The sequence below is a fragment of the Macaca fascicularis genome, chromosome 14 (assembly GCF_037993035.2).
Source record: "Macaca fascicularis isolate 582-1 chromosome 14, T2T-MFA8v1.1".
NCBI lineage: Eukaryota > Metazoa > Chordata > Mammalia > Primates > Cercopithecidae > Macaca > Macaca fascicularis.
In genome coordinates this window covers 15,865,993-15,893,913 of record NC_088388.1, presented here as the reverse complement: position 1 = coordinate 15,893,913, position 27,921 = coordinate 15,865,993, and the positions used below count along the sequence as shown (strand labels likewise).

The 27,921-nt window shown below is 44.8% G+C and overlaps 1 protein-coding gene across 2 annotated transcripts; it reads left to right on the top strand.

Moving 5' to 3' along the window:
* The first annotated feature begins 76 nt into the window (after positions 1 to 76).
* TMX2 (thioredoxin related transmembrane protein 2) lies at positions 77 to 27,452 on the top strand. 2 transcript variants are annotated; one of them, XM_045371874.2, is made up of 8 exons: positions 77 to 291; positions 24,047 to 24,107; positions 24,350 to 24,463; positions 24,797 to 24,873; positions 25,107 to 25,213; positions 25,419 to 25,484; positions 25,575 to 25,704; positions 26,580 to 27,452. In XM_045371874.2, exons 1-8 carry the CDS (start codon positions 103 to 105, stop codon positions 26,724 to 26,726), a joined length of 891 nt encoding a protein of 296 aa, XP_045227809.2. In that variant the 5' UTR covers positions 77 to 102; the 3' UTR covers positions 26,727 to 27,452. The 2 variants fall into 2 exon arrangements, with proteins under 2 accessions (XP_045227809.2, XP_073869685.1); XM_074013584.1 differs by lacking the exons at positions 25,419 to 25,484; positions 25,575 to 25,704.
* The last annotated feature ends 469 nt before the right edge of the window (positions 27,453 to 27,921 follow it).

Genomic DNA, 27,921 nt, shown 5'->3' with positions numbered 1-27,921 from the left:
GAGGCCGTACGTTTGAGATGTAGCCCAATAGCAGTCGCTATGGTGGGGGAGGCGGGGCCGGACCTACGACGCCGGTGAGCAGTGGCCCTTGCGGCCGAAAAGATGGCGGTCTTGGCTCCTCTAATTGCTCTGGTGTATTCGGTGCCGCGACTTTCACGATGGCTTGCCCAACCTTACTACCTTCTGTCGGCCCTGCTCTCTGCTGCCTTCCTACTCGTGAGGAAACTGCCGCCACTCTGCGACGGTTTGCCCACCCAACGCGAAGACGGTAACCCGTGTGACTTTGACTGGGTGAGCGTCCCGCGTCTCAGTACCGCGACCTTGACTGTCCCTGCCCTTGCAGGTGCATCTGGGAACCCTGGGGTTTACCTTTCTGAGGACACCTGAGGTTCCGAGCCTGTAGCGGATTTAACAGACTGTAAAGTGCAGAGTCCGAAACATCGTCGAGACTAAACTTTGTGTTTAATATGGGAAAACGGAACCTGTTAGTCGTAGCCCTGTACAACGGCCCAACAGCTTCTGACTGTTGAGTCCAGGTTTCTTTCCATTTCACCATTTAGACTAAGAAACAGCCCTGTCAAAACTGTACATATACGTGTATAGCATCTTACAGTGCCGCTCATTATGTAAAGCCTCCTGAGGAGCCAGTAAGGTAGGGAAGGCAAGTAGTAGTAGTCCTGTTTCATTGGTGAAGGAATGGATCTTGGTATATTTAGGCGACTTGCCCCAGGTCATGCAACTAATGAGTGCCTGGGACTTGAAACTATTCTTGTGGCCACACTACCTGCACACACTGTCAGCCGTTTCTTAATTCAATCAACATTTCTAGAGTGTACACTCTAGGCACTCTGCTTGATCCTGAGGATGCGAAAGTGGATAAAATTTTGGGGCTACTGTAAAGGAATTGTAAAAAATAAGTTGTAAAGAAATCTTTGGGCTTTCTTTGAGAAGTGTCCCAAGCTCCTTGCTGTGCTTCCTTGGAATGGGTGGAGGGACTGCTCAGAACATGAACTTAAAGCACTTTACCCTCTGCTATATAGCATGTAAGGGCCAAGGCAAAGCTTCCCCTTAGCTCTCTGAGGGTTTGTTGAAAAATCAGCCGACAAAGGGCACGTTAATAGGAGAAAGGCACAGAAATTTTATTTTAACGTGCATAGCATGAGGGAATTGAAGGAGAATGACCCAGTGGGGTACAGAGGCTTATATACCCTTCTTCATAGGAGTATGGGAGATGGGGAAATGTGGGTGATTTTAAGGTGGATTGTAAATGACTTTTAGGGTGATTCAGTGGCCTGGAGAACATACAGTGGCGTGGGACAATGACTGTTGGGCCTGCAAAGCAGACAGTGGTTTCTGACAAAAATCTGTCCGGGTGTGTTGACAGGCTTCAGTCTTTCTTCCTGTACTATGAGTTAAGTTAATGAAAACTCAGGGAAGAGACCAGAAGTAATTGTTTTCTTCTTTGACAGGTCTGGACTTTAGGCAGATAAGGTAGTTATCAGAGTAAAGCTGCTTCCAGTATCTGCTGGTATCCAGGGACCTTTAATTTAAAATAATTCGCATACAGGATGCCATATTTTGGGCTGTGAGTCCCTGGTCTCCTTTATTTCCTTTGTCTGAAACTTCCTTAGAAGTTTCCCTATAAAAGCTGAGTTGGTGTCTGTGGAGAGAGAAATTGGGCTAGTAATTGAGCGGCAAAGGATCCCATTAAACCAGTCTCTCATTTTGGGGGATAGGCCAGTTCAGTTAAATTGCTGTGTCTCCTTTCAGGAGATGGCATTGTAGATGAGTTCTCAAAGCTAGTCCTCTATACATGATGTAGGCAAACAGATTTAATAAGAGAGACATATCTATGGAACAAGGCAAAGCTTAATATCTGGTATAGCGTATAAACTAGTTTCTTTAGAGTCTGGAGGGCAGTCAGTTGGGAAGATCAATAGCAATTTATTTTCCTAGATTGTAGGTTGTGTGTAAAGTTTGTCCAAATATAAGATGTTACGGTGATTTTTTTTTTTTTCAAAGACAAGTTGACTAGCTTTAGCTGGTAAGGCCTTAGGAAAAAGGCAGGGTTTTTAGTTTTTTGGAGTTTTTTTGAGACAAGATCTTGCTCTGTTATCCAAGCTGGAGTGCAGTGGTGTGATCATGGCTCACTGTAGTCTTAACCTCCTGGGCAAAGCCATCCTGCCACCTCAGCCTCCCAGGTAGCTGGAACCAAAGGCATGCACTACACACCTGGCTAATTTTTAAAAAATTTTTTTGAGGTGGGGTCTCTTTATGTTGCCCAGGTTGGTCTTGAACTCCTGAGCTCGAGGGATCCTCCTGACTTGGCTTCCTAAGGAGCTGGGATTTACAGGCATGAGCCACTGCGCCAAGTCAAAAAAAAGGCTGTTTTAATTTTTAGTGATTCTAAGTCAGAAGAGTGGGTGAAAAATGGAAAACATTAGTCTGGAGGTTAGCAATTTTATGAGTCCAGTTTTATTTTCATTAGACTTTGGAAATTTTTACCCAGTCCAATGATGCAATTTCAAAGTTATCAGAAACCTGTATTTGTCAGAATTCTTCCCATGCTTTCCAAGAGCCTCCTTGAAAATAAGACACTTGGCCAGGTGTGGTGGCTGACATCTGTAATCCCAGCACTTTGGGAGGCTGAGGCGAGTGGATTTCCTGAGCTCAAGAGTTCGAGACCAGCCTGGCCAACATGGTGTAACCCTGTCTCTACTAAAAATACAGAAAATTAGCCGGGTGTGGTGGTGGGTGCCCATAATCCCAGCTACTCTGGAGGCTGAGGCAGAAGAATCACTTGAACCCGAGAGGCAGAGGTTGCAGTGAGCCAGGATCGTGCCATTGCACTCAAGCCTGGGCATCAAGAGCAAAATTCTGTCTCAAAATCAATCAATAAGTAAAATAAAAAATACATATAATATATATAATATATGCTATATATTAATGTGCTTTTAATACTAATGCTAATTTTAATAAACTTTACAAACAAATCTGTCTAATCTTGATCAGCTTTGACTACACAAGATAAAATTTCCATAAACCTTTTATAACCTCTTAGAATTTGTTTTCATTCTTTCTTTTCTTTCCCCAGCTTTTTGTTGTTGTTATTTAGTTTTTATTTCATAATCATAAACTTAACTCTGCAATCCAGCTAGGCATGGAAGGGAACAAGGAAAACGTGGAACCCAAAGGGAACTGCAGCGAGAGCACAAAGATTCTAGGATACTGCGAGCAAATGGGGGTGGAGGGGTGCTCTCCTGAGAGGAGAGCACAGAAGGAATGGTCTGGTGGTTAAGCTAAAACACAAGTCAAACTTACTAGAGTTATCCACAGTCAGCAATGGTGATCTTCTTGCTGGTCTTGCCATTCCTGGACCCAGAGCGCTCCATGGCCTCTACAATATTCGTGCCGTCTTTCACCTTGCCAAAGACCACATGCTTGCCATCCAACCACTCAGTCTTGGCAGTGTAGATGAAAAACTGGGAACCGTTTGTGTTGGATCCAGCATTTTCCATGGACAAGATGGCAGGACCTGTATGCTATGGGATGAAGTTCTCATCTTCAAATTTCTCCCCGTAGATGGACTTGCCACCAGTGCCATTATGGCGTGTGAAGTTACCACCCTGACACATAAACCCTGGAATAATTCTGTGAAAGTAGGAACTCTTATAACCAAATCCTTTTTGTCCAGTGCTCAGAGCACAAAAGTTTTCTATTGTCCTTGGAACCTTTTCTGCAAACAGCTCGAAGGAGACGTGGCCCAGGGGCTCACCATCCACGGTGATGTCAAAGAACATGGTGGGGTTGACCATGACTGATAGTACAGGGCTCCCGGTGGTGGCGGCAAAGCCTCTTTGCTCAACTTTTTATATCTATTTAGTTTTATCTATATCATTGTTTTCCTCCATTCATTTATTCTGAAACAACCCCCCCCCCTTTTTTTTTTTGAGATGGGAGTCTCGCTCTATTGCCCAGGCTGGAGTTCAGTGGCGTGATCTTGGCTCACTGCAACTTCCACCTTCTGGGTTCAAGTGATTCTCCTGCCTCAGTCTCCCAAATAGCTGGAATTTCAGGCACCCACTACCATGCCCAGCTAATTTTTGTGTTTTTAATAATGACAGTGTTTCACCATGTTGGCCAGGTTGGTCTCAAACTCGTGACCTCAAGTGATCCACCCACCTTGGCCTCCCAAAGTGATGAGATTACAGGCTTGAGCCACCATGCCTGGCCTGATAATAAAAGATTTAAAACAGCCTAAGCAACATGGCGAGACCCCATCTCTACAAAAAATTAAAAATTAGGCAGGCATTGTAGTGCACGACTGTAGTTCCAGCAACTCAGGAGGCTGAGGAGGAAGGATCCCTTGAGCCCAGGAGGCCTAGGTTACAGTGCGCTGAGATCCCTCTACTTCACTGCAACCTGGGGGAAGAGTAAGACCCTATGTCAAACAAAAAATTTTTTTAAAAAGATTTTTTTTTTCCTTAAGATGGAGTCTCACTCTGTCGCCCAGGCTGGAGTGTAGTGGCGTGATCTTGGCTCACTGCAACCACCTCCGCCTCCTGGGTTCAAGCAATTTTCCTGCCTCAGCCTCCCGAGAAGGTGGGACTACAGGTGCCCACCACCACGTCTGGCTAAATTTTGTATTTTTAGTAGAGACGGGGTTTCACCATGTTGGCCAGGCTGGTCTCTAACTCCTGACCTCATGATCTGCCTGCCTTGGCCTCCCAAAGTGGTGGGATTACAGGTGTGAGCCACTGAGCCTGGCCACAAAGGATTTTTAAAAAGAGCTTTCTGGTCAGAAGTTGGCTTAACTAAAAGCTGATATTCAGGCTATAATTTTTTTTTTTTTTTTTTTTGATAGAGAGTCTCGCTCTGTCTCCCAGGCTAGAGTGCAGTGGTGCAATCTCGGCTCACTGCAACCTCCGCCTCCCAGGTTCAAGCGATTCTCCTGCCTCAGCTCCTGACTGGAGCACGCCACCATGCCCGGCTAATTTTTTGTATTTTTAGTAGAGACGGGGTTTCACTGTGTTAGCCAGGATGGTCTCGATCTCCTGACCTCGTGATCCAGCTGCCTTAGCCTCCCAAAGTGCTGGGATAACAGGCGTGAGCCATTGCGCCTGGCCAGTTTTTTATTTTAAAGGTTTTCTGCTTTTTCTCTTTTGGATCTTTTGGATCTCATGCCCTGGAAATTTTTTCAGTTGACTGAAACCCCCTTTAAAAAAAAAAAAAAATTATGTTTAGTCCTTGTGTTCACTTCCTTTCTTGTTGGCATGATCTTTGCTGAGAAAAACGTAAAATTTCTTTCTTTTTTTTTTTTTTTTTTGGTTTGTTTTTTGAGACAGGGTCTCACTGTGTTGCCCAGGCTGGAGTACAGTGGTGAGATCTCACCTTACAGCAACCTTGACCTCCCGGGCTCAAGCGTTCCACCTCAGCCTTCTGAGTAGCTGGGATTACAGGCACATACCACCGTGCCTGGCTAATTTTTATATTTTTTGTAGAGATGGGGTTTCACCATGTTGCCCAGGCTGATCTTGAACTCCTGGGCTCAAGTGGTACATTTCCCTCAGCTTCCCAAAGTGCTGGGACCACAGGCATGAACTACTGCACCCTGCCTTGAAAATGTAAAATTTCTTTTTTTTTTTTTTTTTTTTTTTTTTTTTTTTTGAGACAGAGTCTCGCTCTGCCGCCCAGGCTGGAGTGCAGTGGCGTGATCTTGGCTCGCTGCAAGCTCTGCCTCCCGGGTTCACGCCATTCTCCTGCCTCAGCCTCCCGAGTAGCTGGGACTACAGGCGCCCGCCACCTCGCCCGGCTAGTTTTTTTGTATTTTTTAGTAGAGACGGGGTTTCACTGTGTCAGCCAGGATGGTCTCGATCTCCTGACCTCGTGATCCGCCCGTCTCGGCCTCCCAAAGTGCTGGGATTACAGGCTTGAGCCACCGCGCCCGGCCAAAAAAAATGTAAAATTTCATTAGCCTTTTTGGGAAGCTTAAAATCTCCCCAAATTGACTTCTCCAAAACTTGTTCTTCCATGTACTTTTACTTCTTCCTTTTGCCACCTTTGATAACCCTTGAAGGGGTCTAGATGGGACTTCTGACAACCCTGAGACCCCTTGAGGAAGACAAAAAAAGGTGCCACTGGCACGGTGTGGTGGCTCCTGCCTATAATCCCAGCACTTTGGGTGGCTGAGGTGGGTGGATTACCTGAGGTCAGAAGTTCAAAACTAGCCTGGCCAACGAGGTGAAACCCCATCTCTACTAAAAATACAAAAAAAAAAAAAAAAAAAAAAAAAGAAAAGAAAAACGTGCCACTGACCCTCTCTTTTGGGGCCTCTTGTTTTCCTCATAGAGCTCCAAAAGTCACTAATGGGTTCATGTTGAGTTTAAAACTCTTCTCTTTTGAATTAAACTCTCTAGTCTTTGGCTTTTGTATAGATACATGTGCCTATATACGTATGTACGTGTCTATACATGTGCTTACATATTGTCTATATGGTACCAATAACGAATGAGTACCCCCAAAAGTCAGAAGTCACAAATGGAAATTTAAAACAAATAAATTTTTTTTTTTTTTTTTTTTTTAAATAGAGTCTTGCTCTATCACCCAGGCTGGAGTGCTTTAGCATGATCTCCGCTCACTGCAACCTCTGCCTCCAGATTCAAGCAATTCTCATACCTCAGCCTCCTGAGTAGCTGGGATCACAGGCGTGCACCATCACACATGGCTAATTTTTGTATTTTAGTGGAGACAGTTTCGCCACGTTGGTCAGGCTGGTCTCGAACTCCTGGCTTCAAGCCATCTGCCCGCTTTGGCCTCCCACAGTGCTGGGATTACAGGCGTGAGCCATCATGCCTGGCCTCAAACTAATTTTTATAAGTGTTTCTTTTTTTTCCCCTGTGTTAAAAGACTTGTATCTGCAGTGGACTGTTAACCTTATGAGGAATTGAACTCAGACTGCAGCAGTGAACCATTTTATTGCCAGCCACTAGAGCACAGATCACAGTGCCTTTTTGCAGGCCCTTCAAGGGATCCCAAACAAGCAGTTTGAGTGTACAAAGAATTTTAACTTGTGTTTTGAATCTGATTTCTGTCTTTTAAAAATCTTGCCGGCCGGGCGCGGTGGCTCAAGCCTGTAATCCCAGCACTTTGGGAGGCCGAGACGGGCGGATCACGAGGTCAGGAGATCGAGACCATCCTGGGTAACATGGTGAAACCCCGTCTCTAAAAAAAATACAAAAAAAAAACTAGCCGGGCGAGGTGGCGGGCGCCTGTAGTCCCAGCTACTCGGGAGGCTGAGGCAGGAGAATGGCGTGAACCCGGGAGGCGGAGCTTGCAGTGAGCTGAGATCTGGCCACTGCACTCCATCCTGGGTGACAGAGCAAGACTCCGTCTCCAAAAAAAAAAAAAAAAAAAAAAAAAAAAATCTTGCCAAGGGAGTTTCAAGGCTGTGTTCTTTCTGTATCTTTTTATAGGTACCAGAAAGATAGCTGTTTAAGACAAGAGCTATCTAAATTTTTTTTTTTTCAGGCCTATTACAGTGGCTTATGCCTGTAATCCTAGCACTTTGGGAGGTCGAGGCTGGTGGATTGCCTGAGCTCAGGAGTTCGAGACCAGCCTGGGCAACATGATGAAACCCTGTCTCTACTAAAATACAAAATATTAGCCGGGTGTGGTGGTGTGCGCCTGCAATCTCAGCTACCCGGGAGGTTGAGGCAGGAGAATTGCTTGAACTGGGAGGCGGAGGTTGCAGTGAGCCGAGATCACACCACCGTACTCCAGCCTGGGTGACAGAGTGAGACTCCATCTCCAATCAGTCAATCAATCAATCAATCAATGTTTTATGTAAATAAATAAATAAATAGATAAAGGTTTTTTTTTTTTTGAGATGGAGTTTTGCTCTTGTTGCCCAGGCTGGAGTGCAGTGGCTCAGTCTCGGCTCACCACAACCTCCACCTGCCAGGTTCAAGCGATTCTCCTGTCTCAGCCTCCTGAGTAGCTGGGATTACAGGCATGCGCCACCATGCCCGGCTAATTTTGTATTTTTAGTAGACATGGGGTTTTCCATGTTGATTAGGCTATTCTCGAACTCCCAACCTCAGGTGATCCACCAGCCTTGGCCTCCCAAAGTGCTGGGATTATAGGTGTGAGCCACCATGCCTGGCCTAAAATGTTTTTTAAATAAAGCCAATTAGCGACTTAAGCCAATAAGCTTTTTTCATGGAAAGTCTCAGAGGTAACTTTCTAGGTTCAGAATACCAGATGATATAACCCTCACATTCCCCCAAAATATTCACTTTCAAAAATAGGCTAAGATAGCGAAAGACTCTTGTTGTCATAGACAGTTAAGGATGGTGTTCATGTGTGTGGTTCCTGTAGTATCCCACCCATATGTGGGGGGCTGTCAATCATAGACCCATTAATTCGTGACACCAGGTAGGCCCTCCTTGGATTGGACTTGCCCAGGACTAACCAGGCAATAAGAGTTGAGACTTCTTCCTTCTCAGTGAAGTAATTTCATTTATTTTTTAAATTAAATTTAAAAAATTGAGGGGGCAGACAGGGTCTCGCAGTCTTACCCACGCTACAGTGCAGTGGTATGGTCGCAGCTCACTACAGCCTCAACCTGCTGTGCTTAAGCCATCTTCGCGCCTCAGCCTGTCAAGCAGATGGGACTACAGGCACGTGCCAACAAACATGCCCAGCTAATGTTTAAAAATCATTTGTGGAGAGGAGGTCTCACTTTGTTGCCTAGACTGGTCTCGAACCCCTGAGCTGAAGTGATCCTCCCAAAGTGCTAGGATTACAGGTGTGAGCCACTGCGCCCAGCTTCAGTGAAGGAATTTTTTAAAAAGGAAAAGAAAGGCTGGGCGTGGTGGCTCAAGCCTGTAATCCTGGCACTTTGGGAGGCCGAGACGGGCGGATCACGAGGTCAGGAGATCGAGACCATCCTGGCTAACACGGTGAAACCCCGTCTCTACAGAAAAATACCAAAAAAAAAAAAAAAAAAAAAAAAAACTAGCCGGGGGAGGTGGCGGGCGCCTGTAGTCCCAGCTACTCGGGAGGCTGAGGCAGGAGAATGGCGTAAACCCGGGAGACGGAGCTTGCACTGAGCTGAGATCCGGCTACTGCACTCCAGCCTGGGCGACAGAGCAAGACTCCGTCTCAAAAAAAAAAAAGGAAAAGAAAAAGATAAAAAAGTTGAGACAATAAAATCAGGCGTGAGCACCCGGCCCTCTTTCTTTTTGAAAAGGCCTTGAAAGATGGCTCTCTCCTTCACCTTTTGTTGTGTCCTGTAACTTTTACTAATTATCTACAGTAAAGGAGAAAAATTGTTTTTGAAAACAGGCAAATAAAGTATCTTTTGAACATGGCTTTTATTCTGCATGCCTGTTATATCTGTATCTTTATATATGTCATATAGAAGTGATATTTCACTACCAAACTACATGAAAGAGCTCTAATCAAGTAATTTAAAAAATGTAAGTGCTTATCAGATTGGTAAAAGCTAGTTCAGATGCCTTTTAATTTACATAACCTTGGTAAAACTCTCCAGTAATTTAAAAGTCTTAAAGTCATGTTTAAACCCTCAAGTTTTTTTTCCCCACTGGAAATTTGGGTTACTAGAAGTTAAGGCCGGGCGCGGTGGCTCAAGCCTGTAATCCCAGCACTTTGGGAGGCCAAGACGGGCGGATCACGAGGTCAGGAGATCGAGACCATCCTGGCGAACATGGTGAAACCCCATCTCTACTAAAAAATAAAAAAACCTAGCCGGGCGAGGTGGCGGGCGCCTGTAGTCCCAGCTACTCGGGAGGCTGAGGCGGGAGAATGGCCTAAACCCGGGAGGCAGAGCTTGCAGTGAGCTGAGATTGTGCCACTGCACTCCAGCCTGGGCGACAGAGCCAGACTCCATCTCAAAAAAAAAAAAAAGAAGTTAAGACAGTAGAAACATAAAATACGCTTTTATTAAAATTTTATCAGCCGGGCGCAGTGGCTCAAGCCTGTAATCCCAGCACTTTGGGAGGCTGAGGTGGGCAGATCACCTGAGGTCAGGAGTTTGGGACCAGCCTGGTCAACATGGCAAAACCCCATCTGTACAAAAATACAAAATTAGCCGGGTGTGGTGGTGTGCACCTGTAATCCCAGCTACTTGGGAGACTGAGGCAGGAGAATCCCTTGAACCCGGAAGGCGGAGGTTGCAGTGAGCCGAGATTGCGCCAATGCACTCCACCCTGGAGGACAGAGCAAGACTCCGTCTCAAAAAAAAAAAGAAAAAATTTATAAACGCAAGATGTCAATTCTCAAAAAAATGTAAGTTTCTTTTCTGTTAAGAAACTAAGTGGCTTGGGCTGGGTGCAGTGGCTCACGCCTGTAATCCCAGCACTTTGGGAGGCTGGGGCGGGTGGATCACCTGAGGTCAGGAGTTGGAGACCAGCCTGACCAATATGATGAAACCCCATCTCTACTAAAAATACAAAAAAAATTAGCTGGATATGGTGGCGTGCGCCTGTAATCCCAGCTACTTGGGAGGCTGAGATAGGAGATCACTTGAACCCGGGAGGCAGAGGTTGCAGTGAGCCGGGATTGTGCCATTGCACTCCAGCCTGGGCAACAAGGGCGAAACTCCATCACAAAAAAAAAAAAAGAAAGAAACTAAGTGGCTTATGCCTGTAATCCCAGCACTTTGGGAGGCTGAGGCAGGTGGATCACTAGGTCAGGAGTTCAAGACCAGCCTGGCCAATGTGGTGAAACCCCATCTCTACTAAAAAAATACAAAAATTAGCCGGGCATGGTGCTGTGTGCCTGTAATTCCAGCTACTCGGGAGGCTGAGACAGGAGAATTGCTTGAACCCGGGAGGTGGAGGTTGCAGTGAGCTGTGATCATGCCACTGCACCCCAGCCTGGGCGACAGAGCAAGACTCCGCCTCAAAAAAAATAAATAAATAAAATAAGCTAAGAGTTGCTTTATAATGAAGAAAAATATACAGATAAAACTAAATGGATTTAAAAAAAAAAAAAAAAAAGCAAAACAAAACAAGCCAGGGCAACAGGTTACCAAGAAAATAGTCGATATAGGGGAAGGGCAAAACCAAGTAACTATTTAAAACCAAAAGGTGTAATGTAAAGGAATTGTTCCATTTTGTAGATTAGTATCATTCAGCTTTTTTAAAAAAAACTTTATTATAGTGAATTGTAAAAATAACCACTTTAAGGACAAAATTCTTAATTTTAAATGCTACAGAATTTAAGAGCTTGTTTGGATTAATGCAGGACCCACAGCTCATTACTGAACAATCACTGAGTATACATGATCCAAACACACAGGAGGTTTATTCCTGAAAAAGCAATCAGCTAGTGGGCCAGATAATGCCATTATAAGGTCTGTTTGCCCTGAGAAGGGAATTGCCCAACTCTCCCTTTGAAATACCAAGTGAAGTACCTGAGATGAAGCAGTTAGTATGTTTCATATACAAGCCATGTTGGACTAGCTTTATGATAACTGGGATATCCTCCCACCAACTATGTCTGTTACCCAGGTCATGGTAAATTTGTAGGTTAAGAGGGCCTGTTTCACATGGGTGCCCCTCCCACAGAATCATAGGTCTGTTTAAGAAGCCTTATCAAATATCCTATCCCTCATAGGTCTTATAGATGCAACCCCCTGCTGAGAATCCAAGCCCTTTGTACCAGAAAAGGTAAAATGGTTTGGGGATTTAAAAAAAAAAAAAAGCTTCCTGGGACCAGAACATAAAAACATTCAGGTTAATAGAACTGTAAAATGTAAGATGTTTAAACAAGCTTTATGTAAGGTAGTTGTAACTCCTTTTACCTAAATGTCTTATGAAAATGGGTACTATAAGGTCGGGCATGGTGGCTCACACCTGTAATTCCAGCACTTTGGGAGGCCGAGGCGGGTGGATCACAAGGTCAGGAGCCTGGCCAAGATGGTGAAACCCTGTCTCTACTAAAAATACAAAAATTAGCCAGGCATGGTGGCAGGCGCCTGTAATCCCAGTTACTTGGGAGGCTGAAGCAGGAGAATCACTTAAACCTGGGTGGCAGAGATTGCAGTGAGCTGAGATCACGCTACTGCACTCCAACCTGGGCAATAGAGTGAGATTCTGTCTCAAAAAAAAAATGGGTACTATATCTAATTGGGGGATGTTTTTCCCTTTCTAGTACTATAAAACTGAAGACGTAAATCAGATCATGTAAATCCTCCATTGCATAGTCTTTTGTGTGGAGCATTTATCAAGGCTGATAGCAAAAACTAAGTACTTTTCAATGTTTTTTTTTTTTTGACTCTGTCTCAAAAAAAAAAAAGGAGGGTCCAGAAGAATCTTTTTCTTTTAAGTTATTTGGGTAAAGTATGTACTTGTAAGCAAATTTACCTTGCCCAAGGTCTCCAAACTTAGAACTATAATTTTGTAACAGTATAGTTGTCTGCATAAGTTCAATAATAGTTAAAAAATAATTGTTTTAAGGGAAAAGCGTGATACTTAATACTAGATTTCAGCCCTGTTTTGTTTTGTTTTGTTGTTTTTTGGGATGGATTCTCAGACACTCTTTTTGCACAGGCTGGAGTGCAATGGTACAGTCTCAGCTCACTGCAACCTCTGCCTCCCAGGTTCAAGCAATTCTCCTGCCTCTGCCTACCAAATAGCTGGGATTACAGGTGCCCTCTACCACGCCCAGCTGATTTTTGGATTTTTAGTAGAGACTGATTTCATCATGTTGGCCAGGCTGGTCTCGAACTCCTGACCTCAGGTGATCCGCCCACTTCTGCCTCCCAAAGTGCTGGGATTACAGGCGTGAGCCACTATGTCTGGCCTCAGCCCTAACTTTTTAAGTGCAGATTAAGCCATTATTTATCTCTCCTTGTTTTACTTTGAAGGAAACCAAAATCATGGTATTCTGAAAACTAGAAACATGAATCTCCCTTATTTGGTATCCCACTGACCCTGGATCTGTTTCACTGCTAATGCTCTGCTACTAAAACTATACAAGCTGCCTCCCTCTAGGCCCAAGGACTATCTTGGAAGAGGTAGCGCATAAGGTTATAAGGGATGGTTTTGAGGGATAAAATTAGGTCAAGATTGGCTGGTCGAGGTGACTCATGCCTGTAATCCCAGCACTTTGGGAGACCGAGGTGGGTGGATCACTTGCGGTCAGGAGTTTGAGACCAGCCTGGCTAACAGAATGAAACCCTGTCTCTACTAAAATTACAAAAATTAGCCGGATGTGGTGGCGCATGCCTGTAATCCCAGCTACTTGGGAGGCTGAGGCAGGAGAATCACTTGAACCCGGGAGGTGGAGGTTGCAGTGAACTGAGATTGTGCCACTGCACTCCAAGCTGGTCGACAGAGCGAGGCTCTGTCTCGAAGAAAAAAAAAAAAGGTCAAGATTAAACCCTCCAAATCAAGAAGGGGGTACTAAAAATGCCCACACAGCTGGTAAAACAAAATTGGTTGCCTTCTAAACTATTATGTGTCACTTTTGCATCCAACCCAACCATAAAAATTTTCTGCTTACTATAAAATTAAGGAAAAATATTTACTAACATGATAAAATACCGTGGAACAAAGCCTCCTGGGTATAATACTCCGAATTATAAGTTGTGAAGATAAATATATCTACAGATATAGATAAGTATATATACATATTTTTAATTATTTTTCAGAATGATGCTTATGTTTTGTATAGCTAATTGCTATAAGTCTGTAACAGAAACCAAGCTTACAGTAGCTCAACACATAAAAATTAAACGTAAGTCAGTCTGCCGGGCATGGTGGCTCACTCCTGTAATCCAAGCACTTTGGTAGGCCGAGGTGGGTGGATTGCCTGAGCTCAGGAGTTTGAGACCAGCCTGGGCAACATGGTAAAACCCCATCTCTACAAAAAACCAAAAAATTAGCCAGGCGTGGTGGTGTGCGCCTGTAGTCCCAGCTACTCGGGAGGCTGAGGTAGGAGAATTGCTTGAAGCCAGGAGGTGGAGGTTGCAGTGAGCTGAGATCATGCCACTGCACTTCAGCCTGGGCGACAGAGCCAGACTCTGTTTCCATAAAAAATAAAATAAAAAAATAAAAAGAAGTCAGTCTTGTAACTTTTTGAGTTTATTGTCGGCTTTTTTTTTAACTTAATAATTTTGGGCCGGGCACGGTGGCTCAAGCCTGTAATCCCAGCACTTTGGGAGGCCGAGGCGGGTGGATCACGAGGTCAGGAGATCGAGACTATCCTGGCTAACACGGTGAAACCCCGTCTCTACTAAAAATACAAAAAACTAGCTAGGCGTGGTGGCGGGGGCCTGTAGTCTCAGCTACTCGGGAGGCTGAGGCGGGAGAATGGCATGAACCCGGGAGGCGGAGCTTGCAGTGAGCCGAGATCACGCCACTGCACTCCAGCCTGGGAGACACAGCGAGACTCCGTCTCAAAAAAAAAAAAAAAAATAATAATAATAATAATAATTTTAAGAAGTAATGAATGCCTGTCCACATCCATTCCTATATGGCCTAAGACAATTAATTGACTATAAGTCTTTTGACTCTCAAGGCCCTCAGCCATAGGGAGTCCTGCCAAGGAAAAAACACTGTAGAATTATATGACTTCTCCTGTGATAAAACCTTTTCTCCCAAATACCAGTATATGGTGCAATACAAAAGTTGTGGGAAAAATCGGTTTGTCTACTTTTAATAAGTCTATAACCATTTAAAAACCAAGGACCAGGCATTTCTCCCATTTAATTTATATTCTCCCTCAGGATGCTATACCTATGGAGATAAATTGGCCGGAAGCGAGAATAAATGTATTACATTCTAATTTAATGTTGGTATCACAATTTTCAAGTAAGATTTATCACAGGGTGCAAATAACCCTTAATAAGGAGTATAAACAAATTGTAAGTCTATTCAAGGAATATGATGAGGCATGCAGGATTTTTCCTGGCTGATTGGGTTGTTGACTGCCCTCAGATTCTACCTATAACCCTGAACACCCAAATCTTCACTGTCTTTATGATATTTGTTATTAGCATTAGATATTTCTTGTATGCCAGATACAGCAAAAGGGAAATGCACAGTTAAAGACCCGGATCGTAATAGCTCAGAAAGTAGATCTGATCTGGGATTTTTTTAGACTAAGCCTGACCCCATTTCATCCCTTAAACAATTGGTTATTACATCAGGTCATACCATGTCCTCCCTCCATTATCCAAATCGCTAATATTTAAAACTATGACCATCAGATCAAAAGAACTCTAGAAACAAGCCTTCCTAGTCCTGTGGGACCCTGCCAGATGGCCAAATCAAACAACTCTAGGAATGAGGCTTCCTAGCATGTTGCGACCTGCTGGTGTTTGTTGGCCTACACATATATTCTATGGAATGCTTTTTGGCCAAGAGGGGGGACTGAGGACTAAGCTGTGATTTTTTTTTTTTTTTTTTTTTTTTTAAATCTGGCCCAAATTCCTTTCTAAGGGGTCTGGTGAGTCATGCCCTACAAACCATAAATTCTCATCAGATGGGTTTTATTTAACCCTGGATATCTATTGTGACTTACTTTCCAATCTGACTCTGGCATAACAAGGAAGACTAAAAATGTTTTACCCCAAAATCTCTTTCCTTCCCATACCTTGAAATTGCCCTGCAAAGTCTCTTCTGGGAAAAATCCACATTCTATAGAGCATCCCTTCTCCCCTTTGTTTTCCTTCCTTCTTTCCTTGCCAGATCCAGGAGATAATCAACTAAGAGCTGGGCACCCTTTTAAGTCCAGTAAGAAACAATTTACAACCTGCTGTCTAAGAAGTCTGCTGAGAGCTTCCTCTGCACAATAAAACTTGGCCTCCACAGTCCTTTATTATAACCTGGACATTCGTTTCTATGAATCCCGTCTTTAGACGAACTCAACCAATTGTCTGCCAGAAAATGTTTAAATTTACTAGTAGCCTGGAAGCCCCCGCTTTGAGTTGTCCTGCCCTTCTGAACGAAACCAGTGTATTTCTTAAATGTATTTGATTGATGTCTCATGCCTTCCTAAAATATTAAACCAAGCTATACCCTGACCACCTTGGGCACATGTTCTCAGGACCTCCTGAGGGCTGTGTCATGGGGCATGGTCACTCATATTTGGCTCAGAATAAATCTCTTAAAATATTTTACAGAGTTTTTTTTGTTTGTTTTTTTTGTTTTTGAGACGGTGTCTTGCTCTGTTGCCCAGGCTGGAGTGCAGTGGCACGATCTCACTGCAACCTCCCCTTCCCTGCAACCTCACTGCAGCCTCCACCTCCCGGGTTCAGCCATTCTTCTGCTTCAGCCTCCCGAGTAGCTGGGAGGACAGGCGCCTGCCACCACGCCCGGCTAATTTTTTGTATTTTTAGTAGAGACGGGGTTTCACTGTGAGTTTGACTCTTTTTGGCAACAATAATATGGTGCCCAACGTGGGTCTCAGAGAAGACTCGGAACCCGAAGGAGTTGCCGGAAACCGGAGGTAAGGTACCAGCAGGAGCCCGTTGAAGCCCCACTGAGTTCGAGCTTCTCCTCGGGTGGAACTGTTAAGTTGTCCTGAGCCCTGGACCTCCCTTCAAGGGCTGATGGTCCTTGATTTATTCTGAGCTGGTTTTCTCCTAGGAACTTGTTTAAGGATCCTAATTGTAGTTTGGATATGCATTCTGAAGGGAATTCTCTGTTGCTTTTTCTCCTAAAATTTATCTTGATTCGGTTCATCTGTGTGTGGAACTGAACTGTTGTTTTCATAGAGACTGACTTTTCCAGCTCTGAAGAGAAAGGGCATTTGCTCTTCCCAGCCGAAAGGTGCCCCTGGATGACTGGGGGCCTCGTGGGAGTGTCCAGGGGGTTGACCCCCAAGACATACAGTGGCCCTGCACTTGGGAAATCCCCCAAAAACAATTTTAAAAATGGCTCATCCAGGAAACGCGTGTAAGGGCTGATCACCCAGCGTTTTGAGCCCTCTCGGAGGTCACAGACCTCTGGAGAGAGACAGGTAAGAGGGCAGAAATGACTCAGTGGTGACACTGTGGAGCCCTGCCCACAAGCAGCATGCATCAATCCACCACACAAGAACCCGAGGCTACAGCTCAGCTCCTCTTTCTAAGGAAAAAAAAAAAGGGCAGGGAACAAATCTAAGAATAAGGAGAAAATGAGGAGATGTCCCCTTTTCGGGCCCTCTGTAGGTTTCATGGCATCTCTACTTGCCAGAGTTGATATAAAATGGAAGTTATTAAATATAGTCTTCGTGCACATTTGCATTAAAGAAAAAGAGTCCTGAGGTCGAACTGAAAACTAGAGTTCTAGGTTCTGTTTTTTTTTTCTGCCTGGTTTAAATCGGCTGTTACTTTTCAACCTAAAAACCACTGTTCTCTGTTTTTTTGCAAGTCGGTGAAGTTGTATTTGTCTCATGGTGAAAGTACTGAATTAATAGCTATGGGAAGTGTGTAAGTGTGTGTGTATTTAAAGGCCTTTATAATAGACATATAATTTTACGTTCAATTGGCAATTGAAACCCTTTTAATCTCCCTCTAGCACACTAGACTTTTCTTACCTTATGATGTAAATTTTGCTATCTGATTTTCACCCGAGTTGCCTTTAATATGCAAATTTAAGGCTGTTTAGCTGACAGCTGCCTAGTGTAAGATTTTTAAAAATGGAAAAAAAAGGTCGTTATGAGTCTATGCCGTGTGCTTCTATCGGCATACCTAATAAGTCTGTATATTTATGTGTGTGTATACAATATTTTCACTACTGAAAATATATAAAGAGCTCTAATTAATTGGCTTAAAAATACATAAAAGCGGGTAGGGCACAGTGGCTCACACCTGTAATCCCAGCACTTTTGGGAAGCCGAGACAGGTTGGATCACAAGGTCAAGAGTTCGAGAACAGCCTGGCCAACATAGTGAAACCCCGTCTCTACTAAAAATACAAAAATTAGCCGGGCATGTTGGTGTGCACCTGTAGTCCCAGCTACTAAGACTGAGGCAGGAGAATCGTTTGAACCCGGGAGATGGAGGTTGTGGTAAACCATATATATATATATATATATATGCATGCAGCGGGTATGGTGCCTCACATAATCTCAATACTTTGGGAGGCCGAGGCGGGTGGATCACCTGTCAGGAGTTCCAGACCAGCCTGGCCAACATGGTGAAACCCCGTCTCTACTAAAAGTACAAAAATTAGTTGGGCAGGGTGGTGGGCGCCTATAATCCCAGGTACTTGGGAGGCTGAGGCAGGAGAATCGCTTGAACCCGGGAGGTGGAGGTTGCAGTGAGCCGAGATCACGCCATTGCACTCCAGGCTGGGCAACAAGAGTGAAACTGCGTCTCAAAAACAACAACAACAACAACAGCAAAGCCCAGGCATGGTGGCTCATGCCTGTAATCCCAGCACTTTGGGAGGCCGAGGCAGGCAGATCATCTGAGGTCAGGGGTTCGAGATCAGCCTGGCCAACATGGTGAAACCCCATCTCTACTAAAAATATAAAAATTAGCTAGGCATTGGTGGTGGGTGCCTGTAATCCCAACTACTCTGGAGGCTGACGCAGGAGAATCGCTTGAACCCATAAGGCGGAGGTAGCAGTGAGCCGAGATCGCACCATTGCACTCCAGCCTGGGCAACAAGAGTGAAACTGCGTCTCAGGCTGGGCACAGTTACAGCTCAGACCTGTAATCCCAGCACTTTGGGAGACCGAGGCGGGCAGATCACTAGGTCAGGAGATCCAGACCATCCTGGCTAACACGGTGAAACCCCGTCTCTACTAAAAAAATATAAAACATTAGCTGTGTGGTGGCAGGCGCCTGTAGTTCCACCTACTCAGGAGGCTGAGGCAGGAGAATTGAACCCGGGAGGCGGAGCTTGCAGTGAGCCAAAGATTGAGCCACTGCACTCCAGCCTGGGTGACAGCGAGACTCCATCTCAAAAAAACACAAACAAAACAAAACAAAAAAAACCAGAGTGAAACTGCGTCTCAAAACAAACAGAAACCAAGAATCTTGTAGAGTGAATTTTTACCCTCAAATAAAATAACTGGGTTGCTAGAGAAAGAGAGATTTAGGGTAAAACAGCCTAACCACTGTGAATGGTTTTTGTAAATCATAATAAGGTTAGTAAGAAGGAATTTTTTTTTTTTTTTTTTTTTTGAGACGGAGTCTCGGTCTGTCGCCCAGGCTGGAGTGCAGTGGCCGGATCTCAGCTCACTGCAAGCTCCGCCTCCCGGGTTCATGCCAGTCTCCTGCCTCAGCCTCCCGAGTAGCTGGGACTACAGGCGCCCGCCGCCTCGCCCGGCTAGTTTTTTTTTTGTATTTTTTAGTAGGGACGGGGTTTCACTGGGTTAGCCAGGATGGTCTCGATCTCCTGACCTCGTGATGGGCCGGTCTCGGCCTCCCAAAGTGCTGGGATTACAGGCTTGAGCCACCGCGCCCGGCCAGTAAGAAGGAATTTTTAAAGGGGTTGTATAATTCAGTTGGCTATGATTAAAGGAAAACCTATCTTTCTAGAGATTAGTCTTTAATATTTATAAAAATGCACTCACATAAAACTTAAATTAGCTAAAACAAGATTTTATTACAAATATTGTTATTTTTAGTTCAAGAACTTTTTAAATGTTTAAATTCTGCACTGTGTTTCCTTTAACATTCTTCAGATTGATACCTTAAAAGTGCTACTCTTTCTCTTTTTTTTTTTTTTTTTTTTGAGAGGGAGTCTGGCTCTGTCGCCCAGGCTGGAGTGCAGTGGCCGGATCTCAGCTCACTGCAAGCTCCGCCTCCCGGGTTTACGCCATTCTCCTGCCTCAGCCTCCCGAGTAGCTGGGACTACAGGCGCCCGCCACCTCGCCCGGCTAGTTTTTTTTTTGTATTTTTTAGTAGAGATGGGGTTTCACCGTGTTAGCCAGGATGGTCTTGATCTCCTGACCTCGTGATCCGCCCGTCTCGGCCTCCCAAAGTGCTGGGATTACAGGCTTGAGCCACCGCGCCCGGCCTCTTTTTTTTTTTTTTTTGAGACGAAGTTTCGCTCTCTCTCTCAGGCTGGAGTGCAGTGGTGCAATTTCCACTCACTGCAACCTCCGCTCACTGCAACATCTGCCTTCCGGGTTCAAGCGATTCTCCTGCCTCAGCCTCCCGAGTAGCTGGGATTACAGGCGCGTGCCACCACACCCAGCTGACTTTTTGTGTGTTTTTAGTAGAGATGGATTTCACCCTGTAGGCCAGGCTGGTCTTGAATTCCTGACCTCAGGTGATCCGCCCACCTCGGCCTCCCAAAGTGCTGGGATTACAGGCGTGAGCCACTGCACCCAGCTGATAGGAATTTCTCTAAGAAAAAAAAAAAAAATGGGTAGTATATATGAATTGGAAATCACAGTGGCAAAATGTTGGTTACTGTTGGAGCTGGGTAATAGGGGTTCATTCAATTATCCTCTCTTCTGTATGCTTCAAATTATCCACAATAAAAAGTTTTAAAACAATTAAATAGATCAACCAAGGACTCTGCATTATAGAGTCATCCTAGAACCCAAGGCTCATTTTGTCTTCAACCTGTGGCCTTGGGTCATCCCAGCATCATCTAGCCAGCAAATGAAAAAAAGCTGGAATGCAAGGGCACACCCTTTGTTAACTGCCTGAACCCAGAAGTGGTAAATCACTTTCATTCACATTCCATTCTCAAGTACTAGTCAAACAGTTCTACCTGGATGCAAAGAAGCAGGGAGAAAGTCTAGTTGTAGTATGGGGAAGAAAAGAAATGAAGTTTGCAGTAGCAATAACCAGTCCCTCCATAGACCATTTTCTGTCCTTAGAGAATTTATTTTGGTCCTACCTTTGGTCTCCTGGTTAACTACAACTCTCTTTTAAAATTCATCTTTCAGCCGGGAGCAGTGGCTCACGCCTATAATCTCAGCACTTTGGGAGGCCAAGGCAGGTGGATCACTTGAGGCTAGGAGTTTGAGACTAGCCTGGCCAACATGGTGAAATCCTATCTCTACCAAAAATACAAAAGTTCACCAGGCATGGTAGCAGGTGCCTGTAATCCCAGCTACTCAGGAGGCTGAGGCAGGAGAATCGCTTGAATCCAGGAGGCAAAGGTTGCAGTGAGCCGAGGTTGTGCCATTGCACTCCAGCCTGGGCAACAGGGCAAGACTCCTCCGTCTCAAAAAAAAAAAAAAATTTTAAATTAAATTAAAATAAAATTCACCTTTCCACAACTTTCATTCCCAATTCTAACCCACCTAGTTTCATTCATGAAAATCTTTCCTGGCAGGGCAGGGTGGCTCATGCCTGTAATCCCAGCACTTTGGGAGGCCGAGGGGGGTGGATGACAAGGTCAAGAGATCAGGACCATCCTGGCCAACGTGGTAAAACCCCGTCTCTACTAAAAATACAAAAATTAGCTGGACGTGGTGGCGCACACCTGTAGTCCCAGCTACTTGGGAGGCTGAAGCAGGAGAATCACTTAAACCTGGGAGGTGGAGGCCGCAGTAAGCTGAGATCGTGCCACTGCACTCCAGCCTGGGCAACAGAGCAAGACTCCGTCTCAAAAAAAAAAAAAATCTTTCCTAATTTCTGTCTCGGGTATAATATTTACTAAAGTCTGTCATACTCCCTCACCCCTATTTTCCTTTTTTTTGAGACGGAGTTTCACTCTTTGTTGCCCAGGCTGGAGTGTAGTGGCACGATATCGGCTCACTGCAACCTCCGCCTCCTGGGTTCAAGGGATTCTCCTGCCTCAGCCTCTGAAGTAGCTGGGATTACAGGCACATGCCACTGTGCCCAGCTACTTTTTTTGTATTTTTAGTCGAGACGGGGTTTTGCCATGTTGACTAATCTCGGGTGATCCACCCACCTTGGCCTCCTAAAGTGCTGAGATTACAGGCTTGAGCCACTGTGCCCGGCCAGGAGAGCTTTATTTCTCATAAACGTTTGCAGCTTGCAGGCTATCGTGTCAGGCAGAGAAGCAGAGCCTCCGCTCAGAAGCCAAAAACAGACACTTGGAGTGCGGGGTAAAAGGAAACAGGAATTTATGCTAAGCAGGGTGGTCAAATACACATATTTAATAATATATTGGCAGAGTCATGAATATTTATGAAAGGAGAAACATGTGCATGTTCAGTTGAGCTTCATATCTGTCCATAAGACCCATGTTCAACAATGGTAATGTTAGAGTGATCTGAGGTGGAGTTTCCAGCCCTCTCAAGTCAAAAGGTGAAGCAGAGGACACAGAAACTGCGTTCTCCTTAGCCTGGCCAGATCCACTACATGGTCACTGCTCTTTTACCAGGAAGCAATGCTGGTTAGTTGTTTTGTCCTGACTGCAAAAGGGATGGGCAGTGTCAGGCAGTTGGTTGATGTCAGGTGGAGCAAGTCTTTTCAAAGGGCCGGTTTCTGTTTAACTTTCTGTTTAAGAAAGCCTAATGGTGGTAAGTGAAGGAGGGGGTATAAAGAGGTGTCTGAGCTCGCACCCTGTCACGGCCAAGAATTCAGTTTTCAAGGTTTTTCTGGGGTCCCCTTAGCCAAGAGGCAGTCTGTTCAGTCACTTCAAGGCTTAGATTTTTATTACTTCTCAGTGTCTTTGTCATGTTTATTATGTCTCGCTTGCTCACTTGGTGGTTACATTCTAGAACAGGGGTATCCAATCTTTTGGCTTCCCTGGGCCACATTGGAAGAATTGTCTTGGGCCACACATAAAATACAATAACACCTAATGATAGCTGATGAGCTAAAAAAAAAAAAATATATATATATATATATAAAATATCTCATAATGTTTTAAGGAAGTCTATGAATTTGTGTTGGACCCCATTCGAAGCCATCCTGGGCTGCATGTGAGCCACAGGTTGGACCATAAGGTTGTTCTAGAAGGTGAGAAAACTGTAAGACAAGAGTATTGAAAAGGGCTTTTGAGAGCTCTGAAAGCCCCTTTCAGCTCTCAAATTATAGCAAAAGTACATGGATTATCACGATGAATATTGGGTGGGGAGGAATGATTAAGTAAAATTAAACACATGGGCGCTGGGTTTGGTGGCACACACCTGTAATCGCAGCACTTTAGGAGACCGAAGCAGGCGGATCATCTGAGCTCAGGAGTTCCATACCAGCCTGGGCAACATGAGGAAACCCGGTCTCTACAAAAAATAGCCAGGTGCAGTAGTGTGCACCTGTAGTCCCAGCTACTTGGGAGGCCGAGTGAGGAGAAACGTGAGCCCAGGTGGCGGAGATTTCAGTGAGCCGAGATTGCACCATTGCACTCCAGCCTGGGCGACAGAGCAAGACTGTCTAAAAAATAAAAAATTAAACACATGGAATAGCTGGATATTGTATTAATGGGCTATTATCAAGAAAACTTACCTGGAAAAGTTTTATTCTACAGGGGTCACTGAGTTGATCTTAATAATCTTATGATTTTATACCATATCATGCTTTATACAACTCTTTTTAATCTATTATTTAATTCCCCAGTAGCATTTTGAAATAGATACTGTTCAGTTGAGGAAGCCAAAGCTAAGGGATTAAGTGCTTTGTTGAAAAGCACCAGCAGGCCGGGCGTGGTGGCTTACACCTGTAATCCCAGCACTTTGGGAGGCCAAGGCAGGTGGATCACCTGAGGTCAGGAGTTTGAGACCAGCCTGGCCAACATGGTGAAACCCAGTCTCTACTAAAAATACAAAAAATTAGCCGGGTGTGGTGGCAGGCACCTGTAATCCCGACTACTCGGGAGGCTGAGACAGGAGAAACACTTTAAACCGGGAGGCAGAGGTTGCAGTGAGCCGAGATTGCACCATTGTACTCCAGCCTGGGCAACAAGGGTGAAACTCCATCTCAAAAAGAAAAAAGAAAAGCACCAGCAAGTTTGTGGCAGGAGTAAAACCTGAATCCAGGTCTTCTAACTGATGTTTATCCCAGTACACCTTACCTAATTGCAGTTCGTTCGTTCTTGTTACCATTCCCAGTTTGGATCACTATTGGTTTTTATTACATATTTAGTTCCCTTTCCTACCTAAATTAGCTCTAGTCACTGCATTCCTGTTATAATACTTTGATTCTGTTCCAGAGAGAAGTGGAGATCCTGATGTTTCTCAGTGCCATTGTGATGATGAAGAACCGCAGATCCAGTAAGTTTGGCCCACTTCTCAGTCATAAGGTTAGATCTAATGCCCTTTGGAGGTCCTTTCCTTCGTGTTAAGAGAGTGGCAATCATTTGGTAAATCTGTCCTACATTTAATTCCAAGGCTGAATTTGAACTTGGACCTATTCCCTCCCCATCTCCTATATCAAAGTGCCCCATGAAGAGGGACAAAGAATGGGATATAGGAGTGCACAGCCCAGCCTGACCTGTGACATCTCTGTGTTTCAGTCACTGTGGAGCAACATATAGGCAACATTTTCATGTTTAGTAAAGTGGCCAACGCAATTCTTTTCTTCCGCTTGGATATTCGCATGGGCCTGCTTTACATCACACTCTGCATAGGTAAGGAGACCTTTCTTTGTTTTTGTTTTTTGTTTTTGTAAGACTGTGTTGATAGACTTGATTGTGGAAACCACAGTCCCAACAGTTGCAATCCCAAACATGTTTCTCCATACCCTTCTTCCATATCTCGTACCTAATCAATTATATATGTAGCTCAGATGATAACAGTTTATAGAGACTGTATTTGTAGAGGTAGGGAATGTGTTGGTCATCTACATACATCCACAAGTGTGTATGTATTCTTTGGGGGCTGAAATCCTTGGGTTGGTTTGGAAGTAAATTCCCTGTGTAAGGCTTTTTATGTTTCCTCTGACATCTTCTTTCTGTGTTTAGTGTTCCTGATGACGTGCAAACCCCCCCTATATATGGGCCCTGAGTATATCAAGTACTTCAATGATAAAACCATTGATGTGAGTGCTCTTTCCCTTTTCTGTTTCTTGGGTCCCTTGTGGATGATTTTGTAGTTGTGCTCTGCATTCACTAAGAGGAACAACAGTGCTTCAAAATGGATGTCAAGGGCACTGTGGTTCATTATGAGAGCCGGGGAAGAGGGAACGCCAGGATGAGGAATTAGATGCTAAGGTGTGAAACTTCCCAGGAGGCTATGTGGATCCAGCTCACTTTTCTTCCCTGTATTTGGCAGGAGGAACTAGAACGGGACAAGAGGGTCACTTGGATTGTGGAGTTCTTTGCCAATTGGTCTAATGACTGCCAATCATTTGCTCCTATCTATGCTGACCTCTCCCTCAAGTGAGTAGTGCAAAAGGAGAGATGGTGGAAATGAAGATGCTGTGCCTTCCCTCTCACTGTTTTTTTTTTTTCTTCTTTTGTCCTTGATTTTTATACATGGCAACCAAAGGCATCTCCCTCTCCCCTCTTAAATATCGATACTTCCACTTTCCTTGATCCATTGTTTTTTTTTTTTTCAGTATATTAAATAATATATTCTTTTCAGGTACAACTGTACAGGGTTAAATTTTGGGAAGGTGGATGTTGGACGCTATACTGATGTTAGTACACGGTATGTAAAGACCTGGGCAGAGGGTCTGAGCAGGGAATCACTTTGAGTGTTATACACAGGGGCATTTAGAGAACTTCCTGGGCCCTGCAGGTACAAAGTGAGCACATCACCCCTCACCAAGCAGCTCCCTACCCTGATCCTGTTCCAAGGTGGCAAGGAGGTAATGCGGCGGCCACAGATTGACAAGAAAGGACGGGCTGTCTCATGGACCTTCTCTGAGGTACCTGAAAGGAAGGGCAGGTGCATGAAGGGTGTAGAACAGTAGGTGGGCTTTCGAGCCCTACCCAGCTTTGATTCACAGTTCTGCCACTTGCCCATTAGCTTTAAGGGTGTGGACTAGTTACTAGACCTCGTGTATTAATTCACTTAGCAAATATATATTATGTGCCAGACCTGCTAGTACTGGGGAACAATTATTAGTTTAAGATTTGGTCTCAGGCCAGGTACGGTGGCTCATGCCTGTAATCCCAGCACTTTGGGAGGCCGAGGCTGGCAGATCACCTGAGCTCAGGAGTTCGAGACCAGCCTGACCAACATGGAGAAACCCCATCTCTACTAAAAATACAAAATTAGCCAAGTGTGCTGGCTTATGCCTGTAATCCCAGCTACTTAGGAAGCTGAGGCAGGAGAATCGCTTGAACCTGGGAGGCGGAGGTTGCAGTGAGCTGAGATTGCGCCATTGTGCTCCAGCCTGGGCAACAAGTGCGAAACTCCATCAGAAAAAAAAAAAAAAAGATTTGGTCTCGAAGGCCCCTGCACATATTGTCTGTAGGTGTTAGGTTCCTTGTCAGTTAATTGGAGGTAATAACCCCTGGCTTACAGGATTGTTTTGCAGATTACATTAAATAATTTAGGTATATATAATTCTTGGCACAGTGAATAAATACCCATTGAATAGTTAAATACCCATTGGCACATAATGGGTATTTAACTATTAGTTGACTTTTCTGGGTACCTAAAAAAGAGGAAGGTTAGGGAAGATTTTTGTCCTTTGCTTACTCCTTCCTTTCCCAGACTGTGTAAAATGCCTTACTTCCCAGGCTCTTTACTCTCCCTTCCAACCCAGATCCTGATTTGTGCATCTCTTTTGTGCAGGAGAATGTGATCCGAGAATTTAACTTAAATGAGCTATACCAGCGGGCCAAGAAGCTATCAAAGGCTGGAGACAATATCCCCGAGGAGCAGCCTGTGGCTCCAACCCCCACCAGAGTGTCTGATGGGGAAAGCAAGAAGGACAAATAAGATCCTCACTTTGGCAGTGCTTCCTCTCCTGTCAATTCCAGGCTCCTTCCATAACCACAAGCCTGAGGCTACAGCCTTTTATTTATGTTTTCCGTTTGGCTGTGACTGGGTGGGGCGGCAGGGTGCTGCTTCTGATTTTACAGAGGCATCTAGGGAATTGTCAGGCACCCTACAAGAAGGCCTGCCATGCGGTGGCCAGCTGTTCATTGGAGCAAGAAAGAAAGAGATCTCCTATGATGGAGGGGAAATGGTTTTCCTCCAAGCTTGGGTCAGTGTATTATCAACTATTCAGACATCTCCATGGTTTCTCTATGAAACTATGGTTTCATTATTCCTTCTTACTCGACCTGCAGAGCCTGGTTAGACCTAGATTTAACCCTAAGCTAGGATGCTGGGGTATAGAAAGCTAAGAATTTTCCCTCAAGGACTCTTGCTTCCTTAAGCCCTTCTGGCTTGGTTTATGGTCTTTACTAAAAGCATAAGCCTAACTTTGTCACTAGTCCTAAGGAGAAACCTTTAACCACAAAGTTTTTTTTATCATTGAAGACGATATTGAACAACCCCCTGTTTTGTGGGGATTGAGAAGGGGTGAATAGAGGCTTGAGACTTCCCTTTGTGTGATAGGACTTGGAGGAGAAATCCCTTGGACTTTCACTAACCCTCTGACCTACTCCCCACACCCAGTTGATGGTTTTCCACAATAAAAAGATTGGAATTTCCTTTTGATTGCGCCTTTGTGTGTTCCTGTATTAGAAAAGCCTAGCAACTGCAGAGGAATTGCCCATCTTGACGTCAAAGGTCATCCTATTCGGTTTTACCAAAGGCCGGGCATTGATCCCCAGGATTGGCAAGAGTTGCAGAAGGCCAGTTTCCATAAGCCTAGAATAGGGGCCACTGTTAGGTGGTGGGTTTAGTTTGGGATTGGTTCGCAGTTGCCAGGGAGGAGAGTTTGGCGACGGATCGTTGCACACAACGTGTAGCGCGACGCAAAGGTACAGAAAAGACGGCGCGTGAAGCGAGGCTTGCAATAGGACCCTTGTCTCCGCCCCTTCCTGCCGTGTTCACCATCCCAGCGTCCCCTGTCTCGTCGACCCGAAGCGATGGGTGGTTCCGTCAGGCGCTTCCCGCACCTCCCCTCTCCCTGCTTGCAAAGTGGTTGTGCCCCAAGGTCCGCCTCCAGGCCACGTGGGCGCTG

Bases quoted from the DNA above. Each gene is read 5' to 3' on its own strand.
- TMX2 (XM_045371874.2), top strand. From the start codon at position 103: ATGGCGGTCTTGGCTCCTCTAATTGCTCTGGTGTATTCGGTGCCGCGA. The intron at 24,464-24,796 runs GTAAGGAGACCT...TTCTGTGTTTAG, and splicing joins TTACATCACACTCTGCATAG to TGTTCCTGATGACGTGCAAA. The intron at 24,874-25,106 runs GTGAGTGCTCTT...TGTATTTGGCAG, and splicing joins TCAATGATAAAACCATTGAT to GAGGAACTAGAACGGGACAA.